Raw genomic sequence first — 23,267 nt, forward strand, 5'->3', positions numbered from 1 at the left:
CATACCTACCTTGTTTTTGAATTAACAGAGACTATTGTTTTTGTCTTTCAGTGTTTTCCAGGGTGCCTGACAATACAAATTCGAACGATTTTATGTGTTTTTATTGTAATATTAATTTATTCAGTGGCACAAGGCTGTGTGGTGAGTGTATAGGAATGGTTGTCTAATTCATGGAGAGACATGCCATCCCCTCAGTTTGCTCTGATTTAAGTCATTGAGATCATTTCCATTAGCATGCTAACCCCCTCATATATAATTGCCTTATCATATAAACAGCTGACTATAATTGATGTGTCTTTTTGAAACTGAAAACCTATATTCTTCTAAGTCCAAGAAAGCTAAATCATTCTACATTTTATTTCTCACTTTGGCTTTTGCTGCTAAGAATCAGTTTATATATGCAGCAAAATCTGGTTGTAATGTTTTTCCCGGACTGTGTCATTTCACATGGAAGTGCGCACTGCAAGCTTTTGAATGCTTCACCATGGAAGAAGATTCCCTACAAGTAGAAAACTAGCATGATGCCAGGCTTTCATCCTGACTTGCTGTTTTTCTGTACATAAGGAGCTTATTTCATGGGAAGCGCATAAGCATGCAACTCTGTAGCCTGAAGCAGCACAGTCAAACGTCTCCACATTATCCTGCATTTTATTGTGGGCACTGCCATGTGATCTTATGATGAAGGGTGGTATATCAATTAAATCAACCAATCAATCAATCAATCAATCAGTCGATTTTGCTGCATGTTACTGACCTTGAGTCATAAATACTGGGGATTCTGCCTCTGTGGTGGGTATTGCAAGTGATTACGGAAGGGTTTTTTTGTTTGGTTGCTTCACAAACATAGAACAGAGGTTCTCTCCTGGTCTGCCCCGCAGAGGACCTTAAGGTCCATGAATAATCATAGTTTAGAGGTCCTGGCCCCTAAGGAAGTCAGACTATCCTCCACCAGGGCCAGGGCCTTCTCAGTGACGGCTCCAAACTGGTGGAATGCTCTGTCCCAGGAGACCAGGGCCCTGCAGGATTGATCTTCCTTCCACAGGGCCTGTAAGACAGAGCTATTCTGCCTGGCCTTTAATCTGAATTTAGCCTGATCTTTTATTCCCCTTCCTTCTTCCCCATCCCCTTTTTATGAAGATTACTCGCTCTGGGATCTCACAGCTAATTCTCCCCTGGTCTCCTCACTGGCCCAAATAGAACTAATTTAGCCAGCTAGCCCTGGTGATCATCTAATCACCTTTGGACTTCCCTATTCCCATGATCTTGGGCTCCATGATCACTGCAGATGGTGACAGCAGCCACGAAATTAAAAGACGCCTGCTTCTTGGGAGAAAAGCAATGACAAACCTAGACAGCATTTTTAAAAGCAGAGACATCACCTTGCCAACAAAGGTCCGTATAGTTAAAGCCATGGTTTTCCCAGTAGTGATGTATGGAAGTGAGAGCTGGACCATAAAGAAGGCTGATCGCCGAAGAATTGATGCTTTTGAATTATGGTGCTGGAGGAGACTCTTGAGAGTCCCATAGACTGCAAGAAGATCAAACCTATCCATTCTTAAGGAAATCAGCCCTGAGTGCTCACTGGAAGGACAGATCCTGAAGCTGAGGCTCCAAGACTTTGGCCAACTCATGGGAAGAGAAGACTCCCTGGAAAAGACCCTGATGTTGGGAAAGATGGAGGGCACAAGGAGAAGGGGACGACAGAGGACAAGATGGTTGGACAGTGTTCTCGAAGCTACCAGCATGAGTTTGACCAAACTTCGGGAGGCAGTGGAAGACAGGAGTGCCTGACGTGCTCTGGTCCAGGGGGTCACGAAGAGTCGGACACAACTAAACGACTAAACAACAACAACATACCCTAGTGGAGATCAAGCTTGTCAGAGAGAACAGGCTCATGCTCCATCTGCCATTCCGGTGGCACCTGGAAGTCTGAAACACGGATACATCTCACCTTTGTGGTGGAGTGCAGTTCATCATCCTGTGCAGCCAGTCACTACATTTCCCAAATTTGTTTGTGAATTGAAGGGCTCATAGTTTTATAAAAGCAATGGAGGAACTTGGAGGATCTTGTTCCAAATGTTCTGCTTCACAAATGACTGTAATCTATTAATTAAATTCTTCTTGATTTTCATCCAACGGTGTGAATGTCCTCCATTAAAGAAATAAACAGGATGTGGTCATCCTCTGAGGCCCTTCTGGGGTCCGGAGTGCAGCAACATGAGAACGGGCCTTTTCTGCAGTGGCTCCCCGTTTGTGGAATGCTTTCCCCAGGGAGGCTCATCTGGCTTCTTTGCTACATATGTTTAGGTGAAAACATTCCTCTTCTCCCAGGCATTTGGCTAATTAAACAATCTATGGACTTTTAAACTGTCCATAAAAACTTTTATTTTTGTCTGCTACCATGTTATGTATTTTTGTGTTTTTATATTGTAAACTGCCTTGTGATCCTCAGGTGAAAGGTTGTATAGAAATTTACCTGTTTTTTAAAAAGACTTGATAGCAAATGACACATTTAGCATCACTTCTAGATTCACCCCTAATGCTGTTGTCATCAAATGGAGGACATGTGTGTTTGTGTGAACATTCACTGTTGAAACTTTTCATTCAGCTCTCAACTCCGTTTCTCCCTTAGGTTGGATGTATGCCTTGGGTTTGGAGTACTAATTCCAGCAGCTCCATAGTTATCATTTCTTTGGGTGGGACAAATAAGACAATGAGTGAACTTCCATGCGATGCAGCCCATTATGCATTTCTCTCCTGCGTTGTGGGGACTCTGACCCTGGCAATATTTCTACGCGTATCTTCCTTGCCAAAAATGATCCTCCTGCTTTTTGTTACAATTTTGTACATAGTCATTTTGGAACTCAGCGGATACAGAAAAGCAGTGGGGTAAGTTCATTGCATAATTAAGGAAGAGTTTTGTTGTTTTCATATTTTGCCCCCACACCTTCAGTGCAAAGTAGAGGTTCTAATGTATGTGGGAGATGTTGAAGTACAGGCCTAAAGTAGCCTTTAAGTGCAGAGTCCTCATTCATAACCAAAACAAAGTTCACATCAATGCAAACTGCATTTGCCCTGGCCTCTCTCCTCTTCCCATGCTCTGTCTAAATTGGGGTTGTAAGGTCCTTGGTGCAAAGCAGCTCTCTGTTTCATGTATTAACTATGCAAAGCACCTTTATACTGATGACACTCTTTAGATAGTCTTAATAATGGTTTTGTGTGTCTGGTATCTGCCTCCAGCACTGCTATAAGCTGGTATTATTGTTGAAGTAAAAGACTTCAGTGCAGCTCCTCGTTTCCTTCATCCTGCATTTCAACCTAGCATAAGCGAAAGATGACAGTAGAGGAATCAGGAGAGAGGCAGGTGCACTTGTGAGAAGTGAGGAGACTCTTGCTCCCTTCTCCACAAATCTAGAAAGACCAGCCATTGCCTTCTTTGATGGCGGCTGCCACTGCTTCCTCCCTCTAAGATGGTTGGGATTCAAGACTTGTAGTGTACAAAGGATTTCATGGAGGTTCGTTGTTTTCAAGCACTTTTTGAAAATGACTGGGTTTTTTTGTAAAAGAAAAGGAAAGCTTATGTGCACATTTTCTTTCTTTCTAAAGGGGTGGCTCTTTTTATATTCGTGGCTATGAACCCATCTTGGCCATTTTGCTGTTTTCCTGTGCTTTGGCACTTCATTCCAGGCAGGTGGATTTGAAGCTACGTCTCGACTACCTCTGGGCTATGCAGGCAAGGAAACTTTTCGCCTTTCTAAAGCACAATGTCAAGGTCCTCTTTTCTGTTGCCTCTTATTGTATACAAGGCTATAAAAAACCATTTAATTTAGCAAGAATGGGTGTGGAAATGTGGCAATAAACATAGACTGTACCTGTGTGAGTAGTTGCATGCCAGCCCCAAGTTATCTTCCCAGGTAGCTTAGCTTTGCCTTCCTTTCCCTCTCGCTCCCGCCATTTGAGAGCCTGTCCTCTGCCAGCAGCCTCAGCTCCAGCCGAGCCTCCCGCTGCTCCTTTCTTCCCCACAGGCCTAGTCAGTTGCCCTCCAGGCTGTCAAGAGGGGATTTGTTTTGATTAGGTTTCCATGAATGTTGGTCTTCTGCTTCGTCAAGTCCTGCACTCGCGCTTTGTGTCATTTCCAAACAGTAACTGTGCTGGTTTTTGCTCACCTGCGAGTGACCACTTTTATTCTTGATCCTTTGTTTCCAGTCCTATTCAACATAGTTGGTTTTGCCCATTTACTCAGTATGACACACTTTCATTGCTGAACATGCAAATAAGCCTTAGGTGATTGTAAAGATGCTACTGCCTCCCTTTAATGAAGCAAAGCAGTTATTGGGTCCTGGCAGCAGATTTTTAAGTACCAGAGGCTGGGTGGGTGCCTAGGATCCTCCCCACAAATCACCATAAGAGAGGAACATGGTGCTGCCCTTCATTTTGTGATTTTTGGTGGTGGGGGAGAGGAAGGCTGGACCCCCAGCTTCAAGCAGTGCCAGCAGGCACATTTTGCAGCCTTCTTGGAGATCTCACAGAAGGCACCGCTTGAAGCTGGGGGTCCAGCCTTCCTCTCCCCCACCACCAAAAATCACAAAATGAAAGGCAGCACTAATCAATAAAAATTCAAGGATGTTTTTTAAAAAGAAGTACTGGTTTTCAAAAACCAGAATATTCATATTTTCAGATTGAGAGTGGGTCCTCTTTCTTGTATCTGATCCCACAGCCTATGAGCTGTGAATGCCACACTTCCCTAGCACAGGAGTCAGCTTTTGGCAGCCTGCCAAGTGAGGTTTCACTTTTGCTGCTGAGCATCTGGATTTTGTATTTAATTTTTTAAAAATAAAAAAAACATTTCACATTACCTCCAATAATGCTCCCCGCCCCCCCATAAAGGAAGGCAAAAGTAACATTTGGAGGATGGACTCAAGGGCATCCTGATCAAATTTGCAGATGACACCAAACTGGGAGGGGTGGCTAACACCCCAGAGGACAGGATCACACTTCAAAACGACCTTGACAGATTAGAGAACTGGGCCAAAACAAACAAGATGAACTTTAACAGGGAGAAATGTAAAGTATTGCACTTGGGCAAAAAAAATGAGAGGCACAAATACAAGATGGGTGACACCTGGCTTGAGAGCAGTACATGTGAAAAGGATCTAGGAGTCTTGGTTGACCACAAACTTGACATGAGCCAACAGTGTGACGCGGCAGCTAAAAAAGCCAATGCAATTCTGGGCTGCATCAATAGGAGTATAGCATCTAGATCAAGGGAAGTTATAGTGCCACTGTATTCTGCTCTGGTCAGACCTCACCTGGAGTACTGTGTCCAGTTCTGGGCACCACAGTTCAAGAAGGACACTGACAAACTGGAACGTGTCCAGAGGAGGGCAACCAAAATGGTCAAAGGCCTGGAAACGATGCCTTATGAGGAACGGCTAAGGGAGCTGGGCATGTTTAGCCTGGAGAAGAGGAGGTTAAGGGGTAATATGATAGCCATGTTCAAATATATAAAAGGATGTCACATAGAGGAGGGAGAAAGGTTGTTTTCTGCTGCTCCAGAGAAGCGGACACGGAGCAATGGATACAAACTACAAGAAAGAAGATTCCACCTAAACATTAGGAAGAACTTCCTGACAGTAAGAGCTGTTCGACAGTGGAATTTGCTGCCAAGGAGTGTGGTGGAGTCTCCTTCTTTGGAGGTCTTTAAGCAGAGGCTTGACAACCATATGTCAGGAGTGCTCTGATGGTGTTTCCTGCTTGGCAGGGGGTTGGACTCGATGGCCCTTGTGGTCTCTTCCAACTCTATGATTCTATGATTCATTTGCATCTCTGGAAACTGAGCAGGAAGAATGAGAGCAAACTATAAACAAACGAAATGTCAAGAACATCTATGAGATGGAAGACAAAGGCCTTAGCCTAGAATACAAATAAATAACATTCTTATTCATCTAACCCTGTGGTGCACCTTTTGATTCTACCTGAGACCTCCTGTCTAAATTACAGCAAGAACTGAAAGCTTATTTCAAAAGTTAATGATGAGGGCAGAAATAAATATTTAAGGGATCTTCATTTCTAGTTTGTAAAATGCTGAAGTGTTGAAAACTTTGGTTTTGACTTTGTAAAGTAGAATGTGGTCCTTTTGTAAAATTGTTTTTTCCCACAACCAAAAAGTTACAGGAAAAAGGGAGGGGGGAGATGTTTGTTGGATAGTGCCCTATGCAGGGCTTGGGATGATGGGATGCAGTGATAGGGTTGAAAGCAAGGGATCAACTAACATAATATGGGGAAGTGGTTTCTGCCACAGCTCATGGCTACTCTCCTTTCTGCTGACCAGTTGGGAAGCCAGTGATGGTGAAGTGAAGTTCAGGGAAACATGGAAGACTTCTTAAAAAGATATTGTGAAGAGTTCCAAAAGGATCTCGCCAAACTAAGTGAATGGGAAGTCAAATGCCATAGTCAATTTAATGTGAACAAGTGTATTGCAGCGATGTTTGCCAGGGCAATAAAATCTTAATTTCACACATGTGCTCATGGACTAGCAGTAACAGACCTGTTTTCGTATTCCTAGGTGGGCTCCCAGAGAGGAGAGGATCTTGAAGTCTCTACTCCTCTTCCGTGTGTATTTCAGTGCCAACAAAATGGAAGAAAGACTTGCACCAAATAGAATCAGAATCATGGAATTGTAGAATTGGAAGGGACCTGAGGACCATTCTAGTCCAAGCCCCTGCAATGCAGGAATGCTCCCCACAGTCGTCCCTGGAGACCACTGTGAACCACCAACCTTCTGGTCCACTGTTCCAGTTGCAGGAGAATCAAACAAGTGACTGGTTTCCCACAGGCCAGTCACTATGAGAACAGCATGCCAGACTAGATGAGCCATTGGCCTTCTTATATGATTCTGATTCTTCTTATATTCTTACAGTTTGATTTATGAAGAATAAAGATTTAGGAACATACCCAAATCTATTCCAACATCCCTTTGCACATTCACCCAGAATTTTCTGTTCCACCACAACAGGTTTATTTTGCACAAGTCTTTCTTCCATTTGGCTGATTAATTCTTGTGGTTAGTGAAGAAAGAGCATTACGGTGAGCACTGGTTTGGGCCTTGGCTTAGCACAGCGTGGGAAAAGAAAAAGCTGGAGAGAAGCGCAGCAGCATCTCACTCCTCGCTTGGGAGCTGACAAATTTACAGGGTCCCAGTAACCTATCATTTGACTTAGCAAGTTGTGTGACCCAGATCACTCTCTCCAGTGGTATTTCCTCTCTACCAAGTGTGTTCAGGACTGCAGTTTTTATTATTTAAAGCACATTTTATTTTCATAGGCAGAAGAAGAGAGAGATGATATGGAAAGAGTGAAACTGGATAACAAAAGAATTCTCTTCAATCTTTTGCCAGCACATGTTGCACAGCATTTTCTCATGTCTAATCCAAGGAATATGGTAAGGAATATGAGTTTTCAGGGTTGTTTCCTGCAACAAACCACAATAGATTGAAAGCACAAATCAGATCAAAATTAAACTTTTAAAACATATTAATAACAGCAAAGGGAAAACTGCAGATAAATTCCTGGGGAAATAAAGGGGAATCATACAGGAACCATGCCCAAAGCATACTGAAACAGGGTAAGACACACAACAAAGATGGATGGGTGCATGGCATGGATATCCGAGGGCAGGGTTACTGGGTGCCACACAGAGAAGGCCCTGATGCTGTTCCCACCAGCCAAGCGGAGACACACATGAGGCGTCTGATTACTTCAGTGGATGAGTAGAATCCTATTAGAGACATCCCTTGAGGTTTCCTGGTCACAAACTGTTCAGTGCTTTAAAAGTGATGACCAACTCTTCAAATTGCAGCCCCAAACTACCTATCTGTCAGTGCTGCTGACATTTGTTGTTGTTTAGTTGTTCAGTCGTGTCCGACTCTTCGTGACCCCCTGGACCAGAGCACGCCAGGCACTCCTGTCTTCCACTGCCTCCCGCAGTTTGGTCAGACTCATGTTTGTAGCTTCGAGAACACTGTCTAACCATCATTATTAAACCCTTTTTAAATCTGCAGTAAAACTCAGAGTCTAAGCTGCATTCTTTGTGAGAAAGCCAGTATACCTGTAGTCTGTCTAGAGTTGATCTTGGAATGAGGAGAGCTGGGTTCACATCTGCTCTACCATGAAGCTCACAGCATGGTCTGGGCAAATCATCATGTCTCAGCCTAGCTAGCCAACTTCACAGTCGTAAAGACAATATAAAGTGGGATTTACCACCCTCTCCTCTTTGGAGGAAAATCAGCTTATAGATGTGCTGAATAATAATACTTAAAATGTGGCTTTGTGAAGATCCCAATCTCATGTCGGATGTGGGTTGTTGTAGTCATGAAAGAATAATATTCCACCCCGATAAAAGCAAGTCAGAACATACACAAAGTATTTAAATATACAGTATTTTCTTGTTGATTTTATTTTTATCCTGCTCCAAAACAGAGGCAGATTATACAAATCATTTGCTGCCTTGACTCCAATGGGAGGAGGAGCAGGATACACATTTAATAATTAATTATAAAATTTAGTGATGGGCAATTTATTTCCTTCCATTTATATCCTGCCTTTCTTCCATCATGGAACCTAAAGCAATATACATATGATTCCCAGGCAGTCAGCCATCTGGGCCACCGACCATTGCCAGAGTTGCTTAGTTTTCAGACCATACCCTGGGATGAAGGATACAACCCCATGATATCCAGAGGAAAATGTCAGTATATGGTCAATGTCTTAAAGTTACAAGGAGCCACAAAGAAGGCCTTGCATGTGCCTTCATTCTTCAAAGGAGTCTACTCTGACCCCCTTGTGCATTAGGGGACAGAGGAAGGGTGAGAACAGAATCAATAGGGGCAAGCCTGTTCCCCTCAGTGATTTGAGCACCCTGGCTCAAAGTCTTTCAACATCCTTTTTTTCACAACAACCTTAAAGTTGTTGCTGACGATGTTGTCTTGAATTGGACTTCTTCCAGTCTAAAGATAAAGGTAAACAGGGTGAGCTTCCCTTGCTCTGTCCCAGCTTCAGCCAACCTAGCTGTTTGAAAGCATACCAGTGCAAGTTGATAAATAGGTACCTCTGAGGCAGGAAGGTAAATGGCATTTCCATGTGCTCTGGTTTCCGTCACAGTGCCCTGTGCACCAGTAGCGGTTTAGTCCTGCTGGCCATATGACCCAGAAAGCTGTCTGTGAACAAACCCTGGCTCCCTCGGCTTGAAAGCGAGATGAGCATCGCACCCCATAGTCGCCTTTGACCGGACTTAACCATCCATAGGTCCTTTACCTTTTACCTTACCTGATCCAGTCTAATTTAGTTACACTGGTCCCATTGAAATATATGTGAAAAGTTATTATGATTAAATTAAATTCATTGGAAACTAAGTGCTTGTTCAGGCTGGATCCAAGTATTAGCTTGCTATAACAGAAAATATAATTTGAAAATTTCAGGACCTGTATTACCAGTCCTATTCACAAGTGGGAGTGATGTTTGCTTCCATCCCAAATTTCAACGATTTTTACATTGAACTGGATGGCAATAACATGGGAGTTGAATGTTTACGCCTCTTAAATGAAATTATTGCAGATTTTGATGAGGTAAGCATTCTTTCATTCAGTCTGCCTTTTCAGGAATATTTTTGTAAGCTCATCATCATGTTGAGAAGGTCACACTCTTAAAATTATCTCACAGTTTGCATTTCATTCTAATTGTGTTGGCATTACCAAGTGATCCAGGCAAAAAGTGAAATGTTCCTAGTTTTATGAAGACAGAAAATTATTCAGAATTAGGCCAAACATTGACTATCATCTTAGCTTCTTATTGAAGGGACATCCGTTAATCTCCCTTCCCCATTGGGGACCTGTTCCTCCAGCCAAGCCTCCCCAGTGATTCAGTAGCTGACCACGTCAGAGAGAGATCACACCATGTACCATTTTTTATTCCATACTGTCCTGAACACTGCTTTGGCTGTACTCAAGCTGTAATCTTTTATCCGCCTGCCAAAGTGTTCCTCCCTCTTAGTGCAAATTGGTATCTCCCAGAATAGTGCAGGATCCAGCCAGGAAGAAACACCACTACAACACTCTGGTAAGGAGGAATTTGGGTTTATACAGCATGGCAGGTCAGATATTCCTTGCTGCAGTTATTAAACTGTTTCTACATCCCCCCTGGCTTCCTTGTAACAAGCTGGTAAAGCAAAAGTTGGTAAGATTGTGCAGTAAAAAATAACAAATTCTTACAATTTAGGCCTATAGCAAATCACATCAGGATTTTTGAAAATCCTATCAGGTATCGTGAAAATGACCAAGTGTCTCATTTTGAGCTCACTTAAGTCCTTAGGAAATTGGTTGTAAATGTGAGATAGCACAAAGGCTTGGAAATGATAAGAGGAATATGCCTGCACAAAACTCTTTTTTCTTGCCTAAAATATTATGTAATGTTTAACAGTTTTATGTTTTAAACAAAGCTTATGGACAAAGAATATTATAAAGACATTGAAAAAATCAAGACGATTGGCAGCACATACATGGCAGCCGTGGGACTTGTACCAACTACTGGCACCAAGGTAATGTGTTTTTACTTCTTAATGCCTTCTCTAAGCGTTTTCACAAATGATGCTAAGAATGCTGGTAGAACTCATTTAGGCTGGTATACTTTTATACTAATGGATTGCTCAGATTTAGGAAACAGGAAGCAAGGCAGGAAGCCTTTCTTGGAGAATTCCCAGGTCTGTTTGGCCTGTGGATTTTTCAAGCAAACTTATCAGAGACCTGTTCCAGTTCAGGAGGCTACAAGATTTCCCCTAAGAACCTGAGATTTTATATGGTGTTGCTGCTTTCCAAAGGAAATGAGGGCAATGGCCTGGTCCTAGTGCACAGTATTCAGATAGACTCAGATCAGCTTCTTCCACCCTGAATATTTGATAGTCCCCTTCCAAAAGTTGGCCAAACCCTTCAGATACCAGCCAGAAAAGAGAGGAGAAGAGGAGGAGGAGGAGGAGGAGGAGGAGGAGTTTGGATTTGATATCCCGTTTTATCACTACCCAAAGGAGTCTCAAATCGGCTAACAATCTCCTTTCCCTTCCTCCCCCACAACAAACCCTCTGTGAGGTGAGTGGGGCTGAGAGACTTCAGAGAAGTGTGACTGGCCCAAGGTCACCCAAAAGCTGCATGTGGAGGAGCGAAGATGCGAACCCGGTTCACCAGATTATGAGACTACCGCTCTTAACCACTACACCACACTGTTCTGAACTATTTGATACCTTTCCCAGTACATATCCTCAAAATCCTTCCCTTTGTTCCCTTTGAGGATTTGGAGGTTCTGAATGAATGGTGTATTTTTTCAGTGGTACCGCTACTATTGGAAACCCATGAACTCCTTGAGAGTAATAATATCATTAAATGGTGAAAATAAACACAACTCCACAAATGTAACACCTAACAAGCTGTTAGGCTCCATTTGGAATGCATCTCACTTAATCTTATGATTGTGGGGTATCATTAATAGATATCCTCACAAGAGGATCTAGCCATGAGGCCTGTGTACTCTCTGCAGTGCGGGGAGGGGGGGGGGAATCCAGCCGACAGGAGTCCTCATTTGGCGTGTGAGGCCATTTCCCCAAAACCATGGCCTGATATGTGGCATACAGTGGCATGTTCATTCTGAGGTGCATTTCCAAGCATGTTGCGATAGAAACTATTTGGAAATGCAGTTCAAAAGCAATGTCTCTCAGTGCCCATCAGCATTTTGAAGTGCATTTCCATGCAGTTTCTATTGCAACTGTGTGGATGTGCATTTCCAAGGTGTTGTCTCTCACTTCCCATCAGATGCTGAGGAAGAGCCTTCAATGTGCATTTCCAAGCAGTTTCTGCTGTAAATGCCCTTCAAAGTGTTTGAACAGACGCCTCTAGGAAGCCCACAAACAAAGTATGTTAGCAATAATCTTCTCCTGCTGTTGCCTTTTATGTATTTCATAAAATGTATACACAGTTTGATTATTAAAAAACCCCAACCCACTCTACAAAAAGGATAAAACAACAACATTAATCAATAAGAGCAACCATAATTTAAGATCTTCAAAAAGCTGAAATAACAATGAGCTGAAACAATAAACTGATCTTCGTAGGCAGGGAGTTCCAAGGCGCCGGGGTCACCAGACTGAAGGGGTATTATGGGGCACCTGCAGCAGCACTGATTCCTCCAGTCAAAGCGGTTGAGTGGGCCCCTGTGGGGTGAAGCAGTCTAGCTGTTGGTAGACCAGTCTTCTATGTGTGGGGCAGACAGGGTGTGTCTCATTCCTCCTTAAAGCCCTCTGGGCCCATGGCCACCAGCCTTATCCACAGTGGGGCAGGTCTTGTGGAACAGCTGCCCTCAGGAAGGGGTTCTCAAGCCATCTGGAGGTCTCAGAGAAAATGTTGTTAAGACAGACTCTTTGTATGATTTTTCTAAAATAATAACGTGCTTCTTGTTTATTTGTTTGTTTGTTTTAAAATGTGCTTTTAACTTAATAGCTTATTCTGTTTGAAGCCACTTGATTTCACTTCAGAGAAAGACAGGGAAAGCACATGAAGAAATAAATAATGTTTAACCTTTTTTAAAAAAAAATCTAGGCAAAGAAATCAATTTATTCCCATCTCAGTACACTGGCTGATTTTGCAATAGAAATGTTTGATGTTCTTGATGAAATCAACTATCAGTCTTACAATGACTTCGTTCTTCGGGTTGGTAAGTCATACTTTTCAGGAATTAGGGGTTGACTGGTTGGTTTTGTAGCATGCCCTCGATGATGTATTAGTGGTGAATTTATACTGGACCATCCACACACACTGTTGCTGTATTTGTTGTTCTGCAATGCTTCCCCTCTTTTTGAGCATTATTGCTATCTGAAGGGGCATTCTTGCACTTTAGCACAGCAAAAGCAGGACAAAAAATAATTGTGGTATGAAAAGTGACAGGACATAAATGTACTTCTGACAAAGCAGTATGGCCACCCTGAAACTTTTACAGGAGCAAATGGTATTGAAAGAGTGATTTCATATTAATCATAATGTATGCGCAATAAAAATGATGTCTGGAGGGGCCCTAATTCTATATGGCTGCTGTTGCTGGGGCTGATGCCAGAATTCATGGCAGATTTGTACAAACAGAAGAACTTCTGAAATAATTTTGAAGTGTTATAGCAGCATGATCTAAACTATGTTCTTCTGCGTGTCTAAACACCTGGGAAACAATTCTACACAGCTTTGGCTGTGAATGAGTTTATAAATCTGTAAAATAAACAAGCTACTGATAATTTAATTGGAAACAAGGAAGGGAAAATTAGAAGAAAATCACTTCTCAGAACAGGAATTTCAGACTTAGTCACATGGCTGGGACAAGGATCCAGAGATAGGGAGAAGCTCGCAAGCAGCAAAGAAAGGGGCATCCACTCAGAGACATCTTAAAAACATTAAGCAGTTCAGAACTGATTTTCAATAAACAAATTCCCTAGATGGTCTCTTATTAAATGCTTTGAAGACCTGGCTTTTTAAGATATTAGATTCTCATTAAAGAAGCACCTGACTTGAATCCGGTCTCATGTCATTTCCCTACCTCTGCTGCTGCCACCACCTTCTGTTAGTCACATGACAATGCCATTCACAAAGGGATCCCTAACGCAGCAAAGACAGGGCAGGGGTACCTTTACATTTACCTTTACCTTTTATGCTTTTTAGATATATGAAATAGATATTGGAGCAAACATTAAATAAAGGAATGGCCACTGTTCCCATTTCAGGTATTAACGTGGGTCCTGTAGTGGCTGGGGTCATTGGTGCTAGAAGGCCGCAGTATGATATCTGGGGTAACACTGTAAATGTTGCCAGTAGAATGGATAGTACTGGAGTGCAAGGTAAAATTCAGGTGAGTGTTTTCATCATCCTTCAAAACTACATCAGTCTATATGGAAGAACTAAAAAGTGGCTTGCTATTCAGGCCACTTGTGAGGTTCCACCTACTGCATTTGAACGGCTTCCTGCATGTGCCAGATAAATATATCTGTACAGTGGTACCTCGGGTTACATACGCTTCAGGTTACATACGCTTCAGGTTACAGACTCTGCTAACCCAGAAAAAATACCTCGGGTTAAGAACTTTGCTTCAGGATGAGAACAGAAATCGCACGACGGCGGCGTAGCAGCAGCAGTGGGAGGCCCCATTAGCTAAAGTGGTTAAGAACAGTTTCAGGTTAAGAACGGACCTCCAGAACGAATTAAGTACGTAGCCAGAGGTACCACTGTACTAGAACAATGGCACCAACTCTTCTTGAGAGGAAGACAGCTTTGGCTCTAACTGCAAAAATGTCCCCAAGTGCTGGATTGGAACTAAACAGGCTTCTTTCCACCAGCTGATTGAAGGCATCAGAATTAAGCCACCTCTTTGCACAGCTCCACTCCCTAATATGCATAGTCCCATCTAGGGTTACATTTCTTGGTTATGCTTTTTTTAATGCATATCAGAGAACAGTGCATTAATAAAAGCAACCATTAGAAACAAAATATATTGTCATGGACAGGTTGGACATGAATTGGACATTGGACAGGTTGGACATGGTGGGAGGAACTGGCTGAAGAACACCCAGGGGAAGAAGGCTCAGAGCCAGGAGGTTGGTAGTGGGACAACGGTGAGTGTTCAGAGGGAGAACAGCCTGGGAGCAGGAGGTTGCAGAAGCTGAAGAGGTAACAGGGTTTAGTGAGCGGGAGGAGTCTGTGGCAGAGAGAAGTCCAGACTCAGAGGCAAAAGCTGAAGCAGAAGAGTGGAAGGAGGGAGGCCAAGAGGCAGAGAGGAGTCAGGCTGGTGAAGAGTCTCCCCTTCCCCTTGACTCACAGAGCCAGGAGAGGGATGAAATGGGAGGAGCAAAGACTGGCTGCATGCAGGCACAGTCTCTGATTGCTTGCAGGAAGCCCTGGATAGGAGGAGGCTGTGGGGAGGTGGGGGCATTACTACAGCTAGCAGGAGCAGAAAGTAATTCTCTATTACCACCAAAGCAAAGGTGCGAGGGCGTTCTTTCCCCTGTAGGCAGCCGTCTTTCTTTGCCCAAGAATGCCTCTGGGAAAAGCACATCCTCCTGCAGCATCATTAGCCAGGAAGCAGAGTGTCTTGCCATCACTAGGAGCAATAGGAAAGCTTTTTATTCAAAGTAAAAATGATGAGGGAAGCATCTTGGTCACCTTTCATAAAGTAAGTTAAGCGCCCCCCCCACACACACACACACAGAGAGAGAGAGAGAGAGAGAGAGAATCACCCCAATCTTTGTTGGCCTTCTTCCTACCTCAAAAAAACATCTGGGCCAAAAGGTTCAGTGCAGCGTAGTCTAATATGTCACAAATGATTTTTGTTCCTTTTATTCACAGGTTACAGAAGAAGTCCAGAGGATACTGAGGAGGTGCAGTTATGACTTTGTATGTCGAGGTAAAGTCAGTGTCAAAGGCAAAGGTGAAATGCTGACCTATTTCCTAGAAGGAAAGGCCAATGGAAGCAATTCGCTAACACGGTCATTAAACTTAGAGCGGAAAATGTACCCTTATGGGCGAGCAAACATTCAGACTAAACTGGGCACCAGTTGCCCATCTATGCCCTCATCTCCCAGCCTTTCAGCAAATGCCGTTGCTGGGACACTTCAAGCCCCATCCACCCACACCAATCTGACGCTGCACTATCTTCCCTCTGTGCCAGCCATAAAAGAGGCATGAGAACCATGAAGATTTTGGCTGGGCCATTGCAGTGATCACAGAGAGCAGAGGTCACCTGGATTTTCACAAGGAAGCTGAAGACTACAGGATTTGGTGTCAACTAAGATGTCTACAATCCAACCAAAGAGAACCTGGGAACACCGTATATGAATTTGTGGATCAAATAAGGGCTAGCAATTCTGTTAAGAAAAGTCTACTGCTGATTTTCTGAAGAAAAGGAAAATTTTATCAGCAAATCTAAAGGGTAAATGAATTAACAGAAAAAGTCATGGTGAGACTGGCTGTGTGTGTGTGTGTGTGTGTGTGTGAGAGAGAGAGAGAGAGAGAGAGAGAGAGAGAGAGAGAGAAAGAAAGAAAGGAAGGAAGGAAAGAAAGAAAGAAAGAAAGAAAGAAAGAAAGAAAGAAAGAAAGAAATTGTCAATTTTTGGCAAATCCTGTCATTGGTGACTGTCGGTATTCATTCAGAAAACTATAAAAGCAATGCTGGAAATAATAGTGACACAACACAGTTGAGAGAGAAGGGTGATGTGTGTAGATACATGTATCTAATACACACATCAATATATATATATATTTATATATTTCCTATATAAAAATGGGAGAGGTTTATAGTTATAGAAAATTGACGTCCTGCAATGGCAAAGAGGGAGAATGCTCTTATAATCATATCCAATATGGTTGCCTCTAAAATGTCTGTAGCTGATGTTTGAGGGAGGGTGTGTAAGGGCAAATGAGGCATATCTGAGGTTTAAGGAAGCAGTGTAGAATCCCTTCACACAACATTTGGGGCGGGGGGACAAGAAATTTTTGGCAATGTCTTTAATATAGGAAGTAGCAAGTCCTCAGGTAAACAAATGTAGTTCTTTAAAAAAATGTGTTTTTTCAAGTATTTAACAATGAGTCTTTGATGAGGCTGCAGGTCGATTCACTGGAATCTATTGTAATAAATCAGAATCTAGCTTTGTAAGACTTCATTCTCACTCTAGAGAAGCAGCTGCTGCACTCTTAAGAGGTGGTCTGTGTGATTGGAGCTTCCATGTGATTTCTGGGCTAAGCCTAACTTGCCTCTGGATAAATGCTGCAAAGTGGCAGGCATAGGAATGCCAAGAGAGTATTAAGGTAGGATTAATGCCTTTTCAGCAGGTCAAACATCTGGCCATTTGTCTGTATAGTCTTTTATTAGAAGCATTTGCCAACATATGCATTTAGGTGATTCAGTTCCACTGAATAGGAGAATTCTGCTCATGAACAGAACTTGTTCCATTCATGAAATGGAACATTTGGATCTCTCCATATTGTTTGATGCCAGAGTTTTGCAGAACTCTGTTTCTGCGCAAGGGTTCTTCTCACCTGCCATCTGGAGATTCTCACTGGCAAACTTAGAGTGGAGACTTCATTTGTTTGTTTTCTAGATCAGATGTTTAACCTGATATTTTCATAGGGTGACTTAATAATGTACCAGCACATCTTTTTGCACAATATTGATTCGGGTGTCTCGAATGGAAGTAATATCTTTTCATAATAACATTGCAAATTTGACCTATTTAGGGAAATGTCAGCCCACAGGGTGGGCTGTGTATGTTTGTGTGTTGCACATGGATGCATACTTTACCCATTTTCTCATCTCATGAGTATTAATTCATCCCATTGTATGCAGCTCACCTGGGAAGCCCTATTAATACGAGTGGGATTTGCACAAGAGCAAACGTTCTCCTTTGTAGCTCACCCCCGTGGTTGGCCCGTTTTGGCACATGCTCTTCAGTAAGATGGTTGCAGTAGATCAAATACCAGCAGGAAGTGCAAGGTCTGGGAACCCAGGAACCAGCTTCCCTGCTAAAGTGTGACTAGAGACTGATTTGGAAACAGCAAGGGGAAGGGGACTCAACCCTTACCTTTCCCCGTGCCCTTTCTCCTGAGCCAGCTTTCCCTTGCTAGAGTCTGTTTTCCCCAGCGGACAAGCTGGCAAGGAGAATATCCAGAGGTTTGTTGTTTATATTTCCTCCTCCCCTGAACTGCATTTGTCTTAATCCCCATCAGCATTACTTACAGGAACTATAGTCTGGTTGGAAACAACTACCACTTTCTTTTCTTACTGTGAGGAAATGCCTCGTGTTGTAGTTTGGCACATCTCAAGAATAGCTACATGAAACAACCTTTGGGAAGCTTTCTTAATTGACTTTTAGTGAGTTCTTTCTTGTATGCACAGGAAGTTGGAAGCAACAGTGTGCTAAAACCAGTAGAATTCTATCTAAAGCTGCTAAAAGATGTTGGAGAGCTTGGTGCAATAATTTGGTGTCTCAAAATAGTCTAGGGGCACCACCAAACTGCTCTCTTGCCTGGTTTCCATTCATTTCATTGGAGCTTTTCCAGAAGTTCTTGGTGAATCCACAGCTTGTGCCCACTTTTAGAACAGTCATTTCAGTGTGGTGATCATCTTGTTCATCTTAATTTCAAAATGCATACGTCACTATTGCTAGCACAAACAGGCTTCTGAAGTGGCTTATGATAACAATTGGATAGGATTTATAATCTGCTTTAGGTCAAGAGAAAGACTTACACCTGTTTCATTAAGCTCCAAGACAAGGGGGTAAATCTCTGGTCCCCCAGATGCTGGTGAACTGCAACTGACCTCGTCGCTGGCCATTGACTAGGCTGGCTCAGGGGAGTCCAGCGACATCTGGAAAACTCTATGTTCCACATCCGGGATCTAGCTCATGACAACTGTTGTCAAATAAAGTCTTAGTTCCATTGAGCCAATATCACACCTCTGACATGATTTAAAACTGTTATATGGTGGATTTGGGGGAGCAAACATTTTCGCTTCAAAAAAGGTTAATCCCCCCCCCCAATGTTTCCTTTTCTCCCCAGTTTGGAAAAAAAAAATCCACCTTGGGTCAAAAATGGAGGAGGGATTTTTTATGGGGGAAGTGTAGAATTTTGCCTTGATAGTGCAGGGGAAGAGGATAGTAATTCAGAGCAGCCAAGACACTGCAGATCACAGGCAACAGAAGACAGACCCTGTCTATACAGTATATGTCTTTACACACCAATGTTAGAAGCCTCCCAGCCAAGATGTTCTTAAGAGGATGGAATTAATATAGTGGGTGAGAACCAGTAGAACATGGCTCTCTCTCTCTGGATATGAGCTCCCCAGGAGTGCAGGAGGTGGTGTTGCTCAGTCCCTCAAAGAGAGCATGAAGTCCAGCAAGGGGTAGGAAATGTTGTTGTGGCCAGTCTTCCACTCCTTTCACGTGTTTCAGTCACAGCAAAGCAGTGACATTCCCCATGGGGATGAAATGAACATGACTTGCTCATAACACTCTCATTGTTGTGTTTGTGGTCCCTATCCAGCAAAGGTAAAGAATTTAGAGCATTGCTGACTTCCTTCTTCACTACATAAATGGTGAACTTACTTGTAATATTTCTTCCTCTATTTGGAGATTTATAACTTGATGAAAGCAGGAAGATGTGGTCCCGGTTCCCCCCCCCCACCTGCCCACCCCCAGTTCAGGGCATGATGCAGAATTATTAAAGGTGAAGAATTCTGGTGCAGGGAACTATACCAATACTTTTTGTTTTGTTAGGAATTTGTGGGTTTGAAACTTGGCTTTGGACACATGTCATGGATGGCATAGAAAACATATCAGCTAGGAAGCTAGACAATAACTTGGTTGCCTCATCTCAACAAGATCAAAACAGCATCACCAGACTCCACCCAGATACAAATAAGCCCAGTCAAACTACTGAATGGCACTGGCCTAGTGGTGGGGTACCTTTTCTGGTGAGGAGACCCTACCTCCAGTTGTTGGAGGTCCAAAGAGCAGCACTGGTCTGTTTGAAAGCCCTTTTGCAAACAGCTCCCCATGGAACCTCTGAAAACTAGAGGTTTAAAGAGCAGCATGAGGCTCTTTGGAAAAGGGATTTTGAACAAGCCCACACTGGGCATTGGCAGCATGTACCTGGTCTCAGCAGGAGAACTGAGCAGGATGTAACCAGTTAATCACCAGTGGTTAAATCCTGCTGCTTTGACTACATGTATCAGTTCCCAGCTGGGAAAGTTGTGCTCGCAGCTGACACAGAATCAAGCCCCACCCCCCACACTCATCAGTTGTCATTGCAGCCCCCATCCAAGTGACATCCAAGTGATTGGCAGGTGGGCATGGCTTAATTTTTTAGAGGCCCTGAGGGGGAAAATTGACACCCACCCACGCACCCTTAATGGGTCAAGACTGGCCCATGAGCCAAAAGCTTCCTCGCAAGGTGGCATGAAAATGTTTGCTTCCACCATTTGGCTCATTTCTAATTGAAAAGATGACTTTGTGTGTGTGCTTCTCCAGTCCATGTCCTAAGAGAAAGCTTGTAACGCCTCATAAAAGACCCGGCTCTTTCCTACAGTGCATGGATGTGATTCCCATTTTCATGAAGTAAGATCAAATAGATTCATAATGAGAGCAGCCACCTTCATTGGATATGGAATTGTATGAGCAGCTGTTTTAAAATACTGTCATTTGGCAAGCTATTTATTAGGGGTCCGTCAATAGCAAGCACAATATTTCACATGAGTTGCACAATTTTTCTGTTAATAAGGTATTTGTAATAATTAAAAGCCTTTTATTGGAGGTCTTTGGGGAAACTAATTGCAAATGTTCCTGTGCTAACTTTTTTTATTCTTATCTTGGAGATTATGAACAGACATTGAATTCTATTATTAGTTAAGTACTTGCAAATATTTCAACATTTGAATCAGCCACACATTAAAAAAGAAAATAATTTCAGTGCTGGGGATATTGAGGATTAAGTTTTGATTCCAATGAATTCCAAAATCTGCTGTTTGTCTTACATTTGAATGGTGACTGTATGCATTAAAGGCAGGTTTGGGTTCACATCTTCTGCCTTGACAATACAGATGAGGAAATAATATGAGGAAATAACAGTGTTATTTTAAAAGCCTATGGTGTGTGCCATGCCATCCTTCTCAGGGGCCAGGCTCACACGTGAGGTCCTCAAAGATCTTGTGCATGTAATGGAGGAGGGGGTGTGCCTCCCTGCCCCACCGGGTATGGGGAGCCTCGTCTGAGCTGATCCACATGTTGGCTCCCTTTGTGCATCACTTCCATCTTGCCACCTGTTAATAGCACAGATTGCACCTAGGCTTAAGCACTCATGTTGCACATTACTTCATACCTATTAGGTAATCAATCCTTATTGTTGTTTAGCTCTAGGCTATTCCAAATTAATGGTAAACAAATGGGAGCTATACATCTAAGCATATACTATAAAGAGCAAAAGACTGATATGACAAACCAGGTCTCCCACAAGAGCCAATAAAATGTGTAAAACATAACCCAAGTGTATAATTACATAATGCCCAGCATCCTTATTCGTGTGGGGTTTGTTTGTGTGTGTGTGTGTGTGCGTGTGTGTTATACACTCTTATTCTGCCACCACATAAATAGAGCCCTGTTCATGTGAATTGGTCCTAAGTACAGTGGTACCTTGGTTCTCAAACTTAATATGTTCCGGAAGTCCGTTCCAAAACCGAAGCGTTCCAAAAACAAGGCACGCTTTCCCATAGAAAGTAATGCAAAATGGATTAATCCATTCCAGACTTTCAAAAACAACCCCTAAAAATTTTTAACATGAATTTTACTATCTAACAAGACCATTAATCCATAAATTAAAGCAATAATCAATGGACTGCACTATAAAATAAATAAGACAGTATTGTAGATGATAAAAATAAAAATTAATTTTTTTCTTACCTGCATTGATTATAGTCATTGTTTGGATGGGGGGCTTTTATCCATTTCTGCAGTCACACAATCAATCAATCAATAGCTGAACTGGGTTTCACACAGTCACAAAAACAAATTAACGGGAAAAGCCTCAAAAACAAAAAAGCAAAATAAATAGCAAAAACAAAAGTGCCAAACTTAATCCGTTGTGGAAGTCCGTTTAACTTCCGAAATGTTTGAAAACCAAGGCGCAGCTTCTGATTGGTGCAGGTGCCCCGAAAACAATAGCTGACAGCTGCATCAGACGTTCAGCTTCTGAAAAACTTTCAAAAACCGAAACACTTTTGGGTTTTCGGTGTTTGGGAACCAAGGTGTTTGAGAACCAAGGTACCACTGTAGGTGAATTAAGGCCCCCTGCACACCCTGCATTTAAAGCACTATAGTGCCCCTTTAAACATTCATGGCTTCCCCCAAAATATCCTGGGAGCTGCAGTTCATTATGAAGCTGAAAATTCTTAGGACCCCACCCCTCTGCCAAGTTACAATTCCCAGTGTGCTTTAACAATCCCTCTTCAGGAAAGAAATTGTAGCTCTTGGGGAGCATGGAATAGGGGTCTCATACCAACTCCCAGCACCCTTAGCAAACTACAGTTCCCCTAATTCTTTTGGGGAAGCCTTGGCTGCTTAAAATGGTATCCTAGCAGTTGCATGGTTGTGACTCTACAATCCATGGTTGTGACTCTACAAAGACTCAACAAATGAGTAATTGCTGTCACTCATTCAGTTGCTTGACTTTAGTTAGTGTATGTACCAATTTGAGCAAGACTCTAAGGGTATAAAATGCATGTGAAATGGTGTGTGCAATGCCTCCACGGGATGTTTCTGCACTGCCTCCAAGTCCAATGGCATCTAATCTTTGGACGTAATATTCACATCACAGAATCAAATAGAATGTGAACAGGACACACACACCCAAAAAAGAAAGGCTTGGAGGGAAAACTTCCATTGCCTTGCACTCAGAGCAAAACTGGATCTCTATTCACATAAAATGGTAACCAAATCAAAATAAGGGATCTGTCCACATCAAGTGAAGTACCACTTTTTTCTACCTTGGTGAGACCCCAACTGGAGTCCTGTGTCCAGTTCTGGGCACCACAATTTAAGGTGGACTTTGACAAACTGGAACATGTGCAGAAGGCAACAAAGATGATTAGGGGTCTGGAAACCAAGCCTTATGAGGAACAGTTGAAGGAGTTTGGGAGAGAAGACTAGGAGGTGATAGGTTGTGTAGGTTCTTGGAGGTTTTTAAGCAGAGGTTGCATGGCCATCTGTCATGGATACTTTAGTTGAGATTCCTGCATTGCAGGGGGTTGGACTAGATGACCCTCGGGGTCCCTTCCAACCCTATGGACCCAAAGTTTGAATGACTCAGGTCCCTGAACTGCATTGGTGTAGGGGAGCAGTGGGGAAGCTCCTGTTTGTGGGACTAGTTGGGCCCAGCGGGGTCTTAATCTCACCCAGGCCACACCCTCCTTCTGTGCAATAAGCTGATCCTCATCCCTTGCAGGGGTGGTTTGATTTCCGGGCAAAGGCATTGCAGGTGTTGCTGATCACTGATCATTTGCACCCGCAAAGCCACGTGCGTGATTAGATTTCTAACCACATGGGCAAAGGAAAACATGGCTCAAGTGACTGACAGCCTCAGGGTGTGTCCTGGCACCTGGGAAGCATCTCCTACCCCCAGCCTAGGGGCACAAGACCCCATGTGCTGTAATTGT

The 23,267-nt window shown here is 42.9% G+C and overlaps 1 protein-coding gene and 1 long non-coding RNA gene across 5 annotated transcripts in view; one reads left to right on the forward strand and one right to left on the reverse strand.

The window, feature by feature from the left end:
- The window catches only part of LOC310661322, a 29,660-nt gene extending 22,574 nt beyond the window's left edge, over positions 1-7,086 (reverse strand). The window contains exons 1-2 of one of the 2 annotated variants that reach the window (XR_014503900.1): positions 6,548-7,086; positions 3,873-4,047 (exon numbers count right to left, since the gene is read on the reverse strand). This is a non-coding gene — a long non-coding RNA (uncharacterized lncRNA). The remainder of the gene's footprint in view (positions 1-3,872; positions 4,048-6,547) is intronic. The other variant, XR_014503899.1, reaches the window with a different exon arrangement.
- The window catches only part of ADCY1 (adenylate cyclase 1), a 182,014-nt gene that overhangs the window by 153,377 nt on the left and 5,370 nt on the right, over positions 1-23,267 (forward strand). The window contains exons 12-20 of one of the 3 annotated variants that reach the window (XR_014503857.1): positions 52-141; positions 2,633-2,889; positions 3,607-3,733; positions 7,324-7,440; positions 9,476-9,622; positions 10,492-10,590; positions 12,635-12,749; positions 13,801-13,925; positions 15,416-15,998. Coding sequence is in view for 1 of the 3 variants with exons in the window: in XM_083407024.1 (XP_083263150.1) it covers positions 52-141; positions 2,633-2,889; positions 3,607-3,733; positions 7,324-7,440; positions 9,476-9,622; positions 10,492-10,590; positions 12,635-12,749; positions 13,801-13,925; positions 15,416-15,754 (1,416 nt within the window). In the remaining 2 variants the exon portion in view is untranslated. Of the gene's footprint in view, positions 1-51; positions 142-2,632; positions 2,890-3,606; positions 3,734-7,323; positions 7,441-9,475; positions 9,623-10,472; positions 10,591-12,634; positions 12,750-13,800; positions 13,926-15,415; positions 16,100-23,267 lie in introns of those variants that run through there. The other 2 variants (XM_083407024.1, XR_014503858.1) reach the window with 2 other exon arrangements.

This window comes from Podarcis tiliguerta, assembly GCF_965153285.1.
Source record: "Podarcis tiliguerta genome assembly, chromosome: 12".
Lineage (NCBI taxonomy): Eukaryota > Metazoa > Chordata > Lepidosauria > Squamata > Lacertidae > Podarcis > Podarcis tiliguerta.